The sequence below is a fragment of the Triturus cristatus genome, chromosome 2_1 (genome assembly GCF_964204655.1).
Source record: "Triturus cristatus chromosome 2_1, aTriCri1.1, whole genome shotgun sequence".
Lineage (NCBI taxonomy): Eukaryota > Metazoa > Chordata > Amphibia > Caudata > Salamandridae > Triturus > Triturus cristatus.
In genome coordinates, this window is record NC_140581.1 from 874,382,343 (window position 1) to 874,394,524 (window position 12,182).

Here is a 12,182-nt window from a genome sequence, read left to right on the forward strand (position 1 = left end):
AACTGAAGTTCAGGGATCAAGTCAACCAAATCACATCAGTATCCTTCTCGCTAAAGCTTATAAAAAAGATAGAAAGATTTCTGCCCCTGGAACTTCTGAGAACGTCCAGCAGCGCATTGGTTCTCATGAACATAGATTACTGTAACAGCCTCTATCGCACACTCGCAGCTGGCCTTGAAAAGAAGATGCAGACCTTGCAAAACGCAGCTGCTCGTTTCGTTCTCAAAATTCCCAAATATGAATTGGCAAGAGGAGCCATCAGTAAACTGCACTGGCTGCCAGTTAAACAATGCTGTAAATTTAAGGCTCTTTGTCTGGCCTACAAGGCGCTACATGGACTGGGGCCGGATCATTTTAGAGAGCGACTCAAATGGTACATCTCAGCCAGGACACTACGCTCTGGCTCCGCAATGAATTTGATTGTTTCCCCTTTAGGAGAACCAACTGCGGAGGAAAGAGCTTATTCAGGGCCACAGCAGTGCTCTGGAACAGTCTCCCAATGGCACTGAAAGTTGCACCCTCGCTACTCACTTTCATAAAGGCCCTAAAGACCTGGATGTTCCCCAAGGAGACTTAAGGCCACCCGGCTCAAGCTAAACATGATGAGGTCATCTAATACAGCAACTTTTTCAGGTCCTATAGCGCCAAGATGCCTAACGGCATGAGTTGGGATTTACAAATTATATAAATAAATAAATAAATAAATCTGATTGGCCATATCTTTGCATCTGGCCCAGCTTTAGAATTGGTGGGTGTTAATCAGGGAGGGTTATACCTTGGTGGAGGAAAGCTAATGCCTACTTAAAAAGTTTGTAGTGAGACCTTGAGCTGCTCTGTTTGATGAGTGATAGTATGAGGCAGGGTTAAATGTTGTATTGACAAACAATGTAATTTTTAATTATGTGTGTATTTGTAAATTGAGCTTGGATAAGTGCCTTCATTTAACATGTTTATAATTGACTGTAATTTATTCCTGAAGCACAATTTCATTAGATGTTTATTAATATAATCAAATAGATAAATGATTAATCAATGTTTTCACATTAAGACTTGAAGTGTTTTCCCTTTGTTCCATGAAATGTTTGTAAAATGCTGCGCTGCTTGTTGTAAGAGGGAAGTTATTTTTTTGACTTAGTAAGATTTTCTCTTTTTTCATTCACCGTGATTTTTCGGATACTATAATGGATGAATAGGATACACATTTATAAATAATGTAATTCCCTAAGAGACTTTGTTTATCTGGAAGAAGAAGCTATCCAAGCATTTCATATCCTCAATGTGTTCAAATTGGTGCAGATCTTGCAAAGGGAGCAGCGCATGATTTACAGAGAACATAGTAGGAGTCATCAGAAATTAGTTATTCTAAAAGAGAGCAAGACAACACAACACTGCAAAAGACAATGACTGAGGATTGGAGGCAGAAATATGTTGTGAGATCGACATGGGGCGAGGGCAAAACTAATTGAGGAAAACAATACTATTTAAGGCTAGCGTTCAGTTTCACTTCTGTAGCATTTATGCAAATTTTCGTGGTGTTGCAGAAAGGTATACATAAGTGTTTTAAGGAGACCCTTTTACTGTATTACTAATTCTTTCCCCTGGACTTGCATTATTAAATGTAGTGTAAGATACTTGTTAATCAGTTTGCGTTGATTACATGAGAACGATGAGCGACCATATGTGCTTTGTTACTAGGATTGGTGCAGCAGTTTGACAATCATTACTAACCATTCATAATCATTAAAAAGTTAGTCTAGGTGCAGACAGGTATTTAGGCTAATGTTACGAGAGAAAAAAACACACTAGAAAAGCAAACAGGCCTTGTCTTTGGACTTTGCCAATGGTAATGGTTTTAGCCGTTTGATACAGCATTCCAGGTTTTGACGCAGCCCCTTTCTTTTTTCTTTACATTTGCATTACTGATCAATGTTGGATCGGTAACTCCCAACGAAAAAACGTGCAAAAGCCTTTTTTTAAAGCGAATGGGGGGGAGCAACACTCTGGAAATTAGCATGGGTGGGCACTGGTGGGGGAGCGGAAGCAACATGGGGGCATTTGTTTAAGCAGGGGGAAGGAACATGGGGGGCAGAAGCAATACGAGAGTGCAGGTAGAGGGTCAAACAGATGAAAGAGCGATGTGGAGCCGACAGGGATAAAGTACATGGGCTAGAGGGTATCACTGAAAAGGAGAGAAGCAAACCGGCAAGAGAGAAGAACACAGAGCAAAGCAGAGGGGGGAAAATGTACTTAAAAGGGAGACAGAGGAAAAACACATGCACTCTGGTAGGGTGCTTAATCAAAAAAGAAACAAGCATTGGCATAGCCAATAGGTCTCGCTTTTGGGACCTTATAAGTGTTTAGCCATGCAACAGTTGCATAACTAAATACTTATAAGGTCCCAAAAGCGAGACCTATTGGCTATGCCAATGCTTGTTTCTGTTTATTACTGCTCTGTAGTAATGGCGGCACCCGTGCTTTAGCTGAAACATCTTAAGCTAAAGTCGGGTGCCGAGATTGCTTCAAAAGTAAAGAATTGTCTATTTCTTTACTTTTGAAGCAATCTCAGCACCCGACTTTAGCCTAAGATGTTTAAGCTAAAGCACGGGGGTGCCACCATTACTACATAGAAGGAATAAACAGGGGGAAAAAAAACTGGCTCACGGAGCACATCAAAGCGGCCGTGCGGCCGCGAAAGTGATCGCGATCAAACATCAAAGGGGCCGTGCGGCCTCGAAAGTGAGGCGTGTGCGCCCGCGCATATGCACTGTAGCTCTAGGCTACAGTGGTAGCACTTTTTTGAGCCCTAACAAAAAGTCTCGCCAGACCAGCGCATGCGCTGGGTCAGGCGAGACCTAAAAAGCAGCAGCTGAAAACACAGTAATACGTTTATGCTTCTGAGGTGGAACACGCACAAGAGATGAAGGAAAGCACATAAACAAACAAATGAGAAGCAAGCAAGACAGACGAAAAATTAAGCCAACCAAAGTTAAACAATGGGCGTGTTCTAAGCCTAATGCAGGATAATATGTTTCACAATAGTGCATGCACGGTCTTAGGCAACACTTACCAATGTAATTAATTGTATCTTTCTTATCCCAGTAGTGGTGGGCCATTGGCAACAAGCAATAAAAATATGCACGGTTGCACCCAGATTTATGAAGCTTATTCCTGGCCCGCTTGTGCAATGCTTACTTACAAATCATATACAAAAAGCAAATTTTACTTCAGAAACATTCTGACAACAGACAATGGCATGAGCACGAGCAAATGACCACATCTATTTGATGGCTCTAACCTGTGCATAGGTGCCACTGCAGATCACTCCATTCCATTCAGTCATATTGATACAGTCTGGATGTCTGATCAGGTAATTATCCATCCGCGCCACATAGGTGTCCTTGTATTCCGTGACCGATCCATCAACATCATGGAATACGGAGTTTTTATCACCATCTAACTCGCTATCTTCAAACCAGGGCCCAGGTCTCCCAAAGAATGCTTTCAAGGAAACCTGAAGAGGGAGAAAGGAATGATGAATAAAATTGGCTTAAGATGTACATTTTAATAAATAATCTTACTAATTTAACCGGATATAGGTTTGCTGAGAGTTTCAAAAAGTAAGCTTGCTTGTGTCTTTGTCGTGATCCAATAGGTTTCTAAAATTAACAATCTGTTGGGCAACTACAGTTGCCATACAGTAGGAATGTATACAATTATATGTCATTATAGCATTGGCAGTACAGAAATGTCCACATCCATCTGAGGTGTGCATGGATTATCAGCGTGTACAAAATATTAAAATAGAAAGTGCTTGAGGTGAATTAATCGTATGCACCACCCTGTGCATGTAGAAGGCCATCTGTGAAGCCTTCTTTATCTAAACAGACCTGAAGCTACTGAATGCTAAGCACTGCCATGCAATAACATTGAACGCGCCTGCAGTGCAGATGTAGCAGATGTTTCAGTTCCATGTGTGCTTTGGCCTCCAGCTACCACCACCCTGTGAATCTGGGCCTCTCCCACGAGCTGTAATCACAACATGAAGGGTACCATGTTGCACTTGGAAATGTGTCTCTCGGTTGGTAATTGCCCCAAGTCAGACGAACAAAAACCACAGAAACAGGCCTGGGAACAAAGATCAAAGCAGAAAAGACATCAACTTTAATCGTTCAAAAGTACTCAAAAAAGACCTAAAAAAACTTCGGTATCAATCACTATAAGAAGATTTTTCAATAAATTCAAACACTGATAATTTTGAACATTTCCTTTTAATTAGCATTAATATGTCTCTGTTTTAAATTACCCACCTGCTGAGGCAGTAGAGCACCATAAATGTAAATATTAAACATGTTGCTACAATGAACTGCTCTTCTACAGGCACTATGCCGAAAGGGTGGGTGTCTTCTTTGACAAGAGTTGTCTTTTCAAAAGACATACGCATCCAAAGTTAAGAGTTTTACATAGAAACACTCAAAGGTAAAATACAGCAACATTTTTACAGAATGGAACTCTGAGGTATATAAAGTGCATACTTTGAAACTATGACCAGATGAGGCATTGCACACTTTGTGAAAAGGAAATAGTTAACGCCTCTGAAAGTAAGTGATGTTGTTTTAAAAGAACAAGTTTCTTATTTTTGGTCACCATCTTTCTGGTGGATACTCGAACTGCCGATTTCTCACCCACTGAACTCCCCCAGGTGCCAGATTGGATCTGGAAACTTTTTAGCAATTGCTATCTTCTTTGTAATGGCAAATCCAATGAAGAAAGTCGTCGATTTGGTGTTCCTTAGTCTGACTGATATACAAACTAAGGGATCTTGTGAGATACAACAGGGAAAACCACGCATTCTCCATTTAAGATTGTGGCAGTGTGAAGAAAGCAGGAAGCATGCTAGACTGTCCCCCAAGGAAGGGCAACACCACTGTTAGGAGAAGTTATGCCAGAGTTCAAAGTACGAACATGTCCAGGAAAAAGGTAATATATGGAGGCTGCGTTAACAGAAGCTGCACTTCACTGACCCGAAGTACAAAAGTGATTGCAACGAGGAAGGCTGTTCTAAGAGTCTGCAACCTTAAAGAACAGTTGTGCATAGGCACATTGTTGGAAATGGGGTCTCTAGTTGGCAGTGGTTGTCACCCTGTCCAAGTAGTGACCTCACTCTAGTCAGGATAAGGGAGTCACACAGCTGAGATAACCCCTGCTTACCCACTTGGTAGCTTGGCACAGAGCAGTCAGGCTGATCTCAGAGGCAATGTGATATATATATATATATATATACCCCCTCCCTACAAAAGGACTGCACGCCAGTGTAGAAAGATAGCCAATATTTACCCGACTAAACCAAAACCAAAATGACAAAAAAACAACTTGCACAAGTCAAAATATCACTTTTAAAAATGTTAAGGAAGTTTAATCCATAGAAATCAATGGATGTGCTTCTTTAGGACAAAGTACCTTAGATATTTCAAAAATCAAAGACGTTGTGAGGTGCAGGCTAGGTGAAGCATCAAAAAAGTAGGTGATATGATGGTTCCTTACTGCTACAGGGGATGTGATGCGGAGGTTCCATACTGTTGGAAGGGCGGTTGATGCGTCGGTGGTGGACATGATGCATTGGGTTCCTTACTGCTGTGCAGAGTCGAAGAAATCGGCACCCAGGGATGATGTGTTGAAAATCCAGACTGGGAACGGTGATGCGTCAAGTTTTGCAGCGATGAGACGGTTTGGGATGAAGCTCGGAGTCGATGCATAGATTTTCTCCTTGAATTCACCAGAATTCACTTCCAAGGCCCCAGGAACTGGACTTGGCACCACTTGGCAAGTTAGGACTCTCAGCAGAAGAACCCAGGCACTGGCAGATTCAGTCTTTGACGGCCCTGAGACTTCTAAACAGGAGGCAAGCTTAACTCAAGCCCTCGGATAACCTTGGAAGCAGGATGTCAAAAGCAAAGTCCAGTCCTTTCACTCCCAGGACATAAGCAGCAGGCCAACACAGCAAAGCAAACAGCAAAGTGGAAGTTCCTCCTGACAGCTTATCCAGCTCTTCTTCTTGGCAGAATGTCCTCAACCCAGAAGTATTCTGAGGAAGGGGTCACATGTCCAGTATGTATACCCATTTTAGTTTTTGAAGGAAAGTCTCTGCAGTGCACAAGCCCCCGCCTTTCCCTGCCCTGGCTCCAGACACACTGTAGGCGATGGATACCTCTTTGTGTAAGGACAGGCAAAGCCCAATTAAAGTGTCAGTGTTAACTCCTCCTACCACTTTAGCTCAGGAAGGGCATTCAGCCTGGTGATGGGCCTTCAGGATATGCTTCTCCCTTTGTGCGACTGTCTAGAGTCCAACCATCATCCTTACCCAGGCGTGTATTCAGCAGAAAGGCAGAGGCACAAAATGTAAGAAAATTCCAACTTTCTAAAAGTGCCATTTCCAGACCTGTAATTTCAAAACAAACCTTACTAAAATATGTATTTTTTAAAATTGTGAGTCCAGAGACCCCAAGCTCCATGTTGAAAGCTACACTTGTAAGATGTTTCAAGGCAGCCCCAATGCTAACCTATAGGAGAGATAGGCCTTGCTGAAGTGAAAAATGATATTAGCAGAATTTCACTGCCAGGACATGTGAAACACACCAGTACATGTCCTACCTTTTGAATACACCGCACCCTGCCTAACAGGGGACCTAGGGCATAGCCTAGGGGTGCTTTACATATTATAAAGGGAAGGTTTGGGCCTTGAAAGTGGGTGCACTTGCCAGGTCGAAATGCCAGTTTAAAACTGCACACGCAGACACTGCAGTGGCAGGTCTGAGGCATGGTTGCAAGGCTACTCATGTGGGTGGCACAACCAGTGCTGCAGGCCCACTAGTAGCATTTGATGTACAGGCTCTGAGCACACAGTGCAATGTACTAGGGATTTACTAATAAATTAACTATGCCTATCATGGAGAAACCAATTACTTACATTTTAGACAGGAAGCACTTGCACTTTAGCACTGGTCAGCAGTGTTAAAGTGCCCAGAGTTCTAACACCAGCAAAAACAAAATGCAGCACACAGTCAAAAACAGGGGGTCAGAGGCACAAAGACAGGAGACACATGCCCAAAGATGCCAGGTATAACACGCATGAAGAGAGCAAGGACCAAGTTAAGCCCCCCCCAATGGCTTAATAGTGAATGCAAGATGAAACACGAACACAAGCCCCTTTAAACAATGCATTACAAGCTGTGAATTGAAAAGCGATATCTGATCAGGCAAATGCAAAAAGCCAAAATTTGGCAACAAACAACCTTTAACCTCGGCATACAACAAAGCCTTTTTTGGACAAACGAAAGAGCAAATAGGTGAACATCAGAAAGCTTGAACTGAAGTGGATTGACATGAGGATCTTTGCACCAGCCCACAAATTCTGCTAAGCAGCCAAAGTAGATTAACTTTGTGGAAAGGCAGCGAGTGGCCAGTAGGGCCTCTTTGTTTCCTCATGGCCACAGTTTTTATGGCGGCCTCACGGACATGAAAACTGTGGCAGTGAGGAAACTCCTAATATGCTTAAAAGTGCCACAGCAGCACTGCCTGCATATTAGGGCCACAGATCGCCGCAGGATCCATGATCCCCAGGGGTTTCAGCAGACCTGTAGCGGCCACACCACTGTATCCGTTATACTGTGGGTGGACAGTCAGTCTAGCAGTCCAGGGACTTCCACCATGGGTTTGGCGGTTCAATGAACTGCTGAACTCGTAATCAGGCCCTTAGACATTAATTGGCTTTGTACGTCTTTGAGAGGCAAGTAAATTACTTATTTGAAAAATATTTTTACAACTCTTAAATATAATGTGAAGGATCATATGGAATTTTGCTTCGAGGGCCCAACATACAAAATTTTCGCCTGCAATAAATATTTTAGTTGTGGCATATATCACTCTTTTAAACGACCAATTGAAATAATTTCTTTAGCATATATTACTACTTACAGTGCACTATTGATGATGCTCTTTGTTGGAAATGGCCATCTTTTGCATATTATTCCCCTAGATTTTTACCTTAACATTTTCTGTTTGCCTTGGAACTCTGCGCAATTTACCCATGCTAACAAAATATAATATGTGTATTTTTAAAGTGCATGTTTACCCAGCAGGGTATCTTGGCGCTGAATAACAGCTGTTTATTGCTACCAAACTCAATGGTACTCATTGTATCGACCTCAGAAGGATGAAAGACTGAGTGGTCCTGCCGGGATTTGAGCCTGTGACCATAAGGTCAAACATAGGCCCCTACAGTGGACGCATTAGTCCACTAAGCCACTACACCTGGGAATGATCTGGAGGTATAGTGCCTGTATTCCCCCTTTCAACATGACGAAATAAGCAAACCCCTAATTGGCATACCTATAAATTAGTATATGGTACCTAAAGTGTACCCAGGGCCTCTAAGTTAATTATCACCAGGGGGCTGAAGCACATACTATGCCACCCACTGCCATGACAGAACACACCTGACAGCAGGCCAGCCATGTGTAGCAGTGGTGCAGGTTTAAGCTGTCACTTCGATCTGTCAAAATAACCCATTTAAAAGGAGTAAACCTCCCTTTGAAATATTAATAAGTCACCCCTAAGTTGGCCATGAATACCATAAAGGCAGGATGCATGCTATGTAAAAGTAGGACATGTAAAGGTTTGATGTTATACATGTTCTTACAGTTAAAAAGCCTTCAAATCTTTTTTCACCCTAGCAGGATTAGCTGTTCCATAGGGAAGCAATCGTATGCAATATTACATTCAATAACTGCTATCTCCAATTATAAAACAGTTACAGAGTTCATCTTTGGACTTTGTAAAACACTTATTACAAACCTAACTTATTGGGAAAGCTGGATTTATAATACATATTTTAGAACATGTACTTTTAGAAAAGTTACCTTTTACCTGTCTAAAGCCTCTAGAAGTTCATTTGAATGAGCTTTCAAATGTCACTCAGGAGCAGAATAGCTCTCTCATTGAGGTGTGGTCTTGCTCCCAGAGTGCATAGACAAAGGCCTTGGGTGTGGGAAGGTGTTCTGTTTCTCTGCCATGCCGACAATCCGGGCAGTGCCCAAGACCGTAATCAACTTCAAGGGGGCCTACCCTGTCACAGTCAGATGTAGCTAACACCTGGGTGTGTCGCCTTCCTTTGTCCACCTAGCCAGTGAGGCATCAGGCCCTAAGGGAGAGGAGCTGCCCCCAGAACCAGTTTTGAGTAACCACAGAGGAGGGGTTGCTCATCTCATTGGCCACACCTCTAGAGTGGGCACTGAAGCTCTGCACAGGGTAAGAAGGGTTCTGCCATGTTTAAGAGTGGCTTACCCCATTGGTTAGTAAGTAGCCAGGAGTTTGGAGCACTGACACAGGGTGTAAATGTGGCATCCTGAGTAGCCTCCTCAGAAAATTGGTAGGTCTGAGAAAGATCCATAAGAGCCCCAGTTGTCTGAAGACCTTAGAAGACTGGATCTGTTTCACTTGAACCCAGGCTCCGAATCCAAGGCTCATAAGGCGGACCTCCTGTTTGAGCTACAGGGACACAACAAGCTTCAAGAGGCCTTTCCCCTGCATTACCAGATGACCAGTTCTAACTGGACCTACCATGGACCCTGCTGCTTGCCTCTGCTGGAGTGAGTCCTGACTCCCAAGTGCTGTCCCCAAGTTCCTAGACCCTTGGCTGGTGTCAGAATGTCCTTCTCCTGAAAACCTGAGATGTAGAAACTTTCTGTGAACTTTTTACCTGGAGAGCCATCAGAAGACTGGGACCAACCTGCCCAGCGGTTCCAAAGAGGGTTTATAGCCACTTGGCCTGACGTTGCCGTAGCTCCCGCTACATTCGCCACTTGATGTCAAAATTGGTCAATGCTGAGGCAGCTTCGACTCCATCCACAGCAACCTCAACACAGTCACAAAGGAGGACCTGACAGGTCCCTAAGGCCTCTGGGACATGAAAATGTGAACTTCTCCTGATGAAAATCAATGGCTACACTGAGGCTCTATCCTAACGCCAAAGTTTGCTGATGTCAAGCTCTGTCTAATCGATGTCAGCCAACCTTCTTTTCTCACCAAAGGCTGTCAACACCAGGGGGTAAGTTTACCACCGAGAGGAACCTGGCTCTCTGATTGCACCTGCTCTATATCACAGTCAGCCTTAAAACTTACCTTTTCCCCAGTCTCGGGCACCAGATATCTGCAGTTGGTGCTTAATGCTTTTTGTCGGCATTTGTAATTCATTACAAACATTAAAAATTCATAACCTCAATTCTACTTACTGTGCTTTTGTCATTCATGTCATTTTATTTATTAAAACATACTCTATTTTTCTAAATTGGTTTGGGATTTTTCTTATGTTGTGTTTGGATTTTTTTTACTGAGTATTGCATAAATACTTTACACACTGCAACTAAATTAAGCCGGTCTGTTTTATGCCATAGGTACTAGGGGTATGAGCCCAGGTTAATTTAGTGACTTCAGTGATTCACCCACACAAGGACTGTGGTTATTATTTGAGATGGTGACTTACCCCACTCAACACGCCATTTTGTACACTGTCTGCCTAGATCACAAGAGAACATACACAGTACCTTCGGAAGAAAAGGTCAGTGCCCCTTAGGCGGCATATCAGAATACATATAATCTAAGGAAGCCCTCAATACAGTCAGTCTAAGTGTCTCAGTTTTCTGCAATTTAGGCTAATATGCTGTTTATTCATTCAATAATGACTGATCAACTTACATTGGCGTCAAACTTCACAAATGAAATGTTGTTCTTTGGTGTGATCTGCCATGGGTTTTTCATGAGGAATCCAATGGCGCTGGTGAAGCGGTCAGGTGATGGAACATAGTTCTTGAAGGTACTCTTGGTGAGATGCACTGGGCCATCATACATCTGGAATCCTCGTATTGGAAAGGTCCTATTACAAATACGTAAAGCATAATAACAACTCAATTTGGTAAGCATCACATCTCAAATGTTTGCAACCAAAGGATTCATATATATATATAAAACATTGTTGACAAATGAGTGCTCTTCTTTGTCTAGCATTCAGTGGCTGCATTCATGATTTAGAAAGGTATGGTAAGCTTAAGCTTGGGTAGTCAAAAAATTGACTCCAGCTGGGCTATGTCCACATTGGAAGCAAATTTCAGACATTCATGCTAGTCACAAGGAATCTCACGACTACATGGTAAATATATGCCTTCACAGATTCACAGATGTACTCACAGGTATACAATTAACACAAACATAATTTCCATTAGGTTGAAATTTTGTATTTGTAAATATGACACAAATGTTAACAACAACAACAAAAAAAACCTTTATTTCGATTGTTTAAAATCATAAAAGTACATAATAAAACAATTCATAATGATGTATTCAATCAATACAAAAACCATAATGAGAATAAAAATGACATACTGTTTTATCAACAAATAAGGCCCCCCATTTTATTTATAACAATCAATCAATCTGTATTGTTGCATATCAATTTCCTACGGATTAACCACATTGCAAGTAAAAACTTAGAAACTGTTACCACGACAAGTGGATTTAAATCACTTCGCAAAACCCTGAAAAAGTCAAGGTAGCTCCTAATACCCAGATTCAAGCATAGCTGAATATTCCATTTCTTCCGAATGCTGGCGTATGCTGGGCAAAAAAGCACAACATGTATCATAGTTTCCTGTTCAGATGAGCACCCCGGACAATTGTGCTCAAGGACACCCACCCATTTATCAGTGAAAGAATATAAAGGGAGTGACCCATATCTGAACTGGAGAAACAGCTTCTTTGCTAGAGTGGGCTGAATAACATCGAGGTCAGGTACAAAGGCGTAATAACACTTAACGTCCAAAAACTGGTCGGTCAGGCTAGAGGGCCAAACTAAACGGTTAGCTTTTGTGAGAAAGTAGTCTTTGAGTGCAAGGGCAAGACTTTTTTTGGAAGTGCCTAAGATAGAATTCTCTGGATTAGTCCAGAGATGGGCAAGGCCAATGTTGAATAATGTCTGCCTAACATACTGGAGCCAGGGGATCTTGTCAGCCCCAAGTAAACCCAAGATTACTTTCAATTCGTCTCTGTAACAAGCCAACTCTGGTGTACTCCAAAGCCTTTTCCAATACATCACTGGACGCATGGCAATGACCTCAGAAATAGGACGAATATTA

General features: G+C 42.3%; 1 protein-coding gene across 1 annotated transcript in view; it reads right to left on the reverse strand.

Annotated features, from left to right (window-relative positions):
- CEMIP2 (cell migration inducing hyaluronidase 2) overlaps positions 1 to 12,182 on the reverse strand; it is a 380,005-nt gene that overhangs the window by 65,441 nt on the left and 302,382 nt on the right. Inside the window, exons 16-17 of the mRNA XM_085633019.1 lie at positions 10,750 to 10,927; positions 3,296 to 3,511 (exon numbers count right to left, since the gene is read on the reverse strand). Of these exons, the coding sequence (XP_085489145.1) occupies positions 3,296 to 3,511; positions 10,750 to 10,927 (394 nt within the window). The remainder of the gene's footprint in view (positions 1 to 3,295; positions 3,512 to 10,749; positions 10,928 to 12,182) is intronic.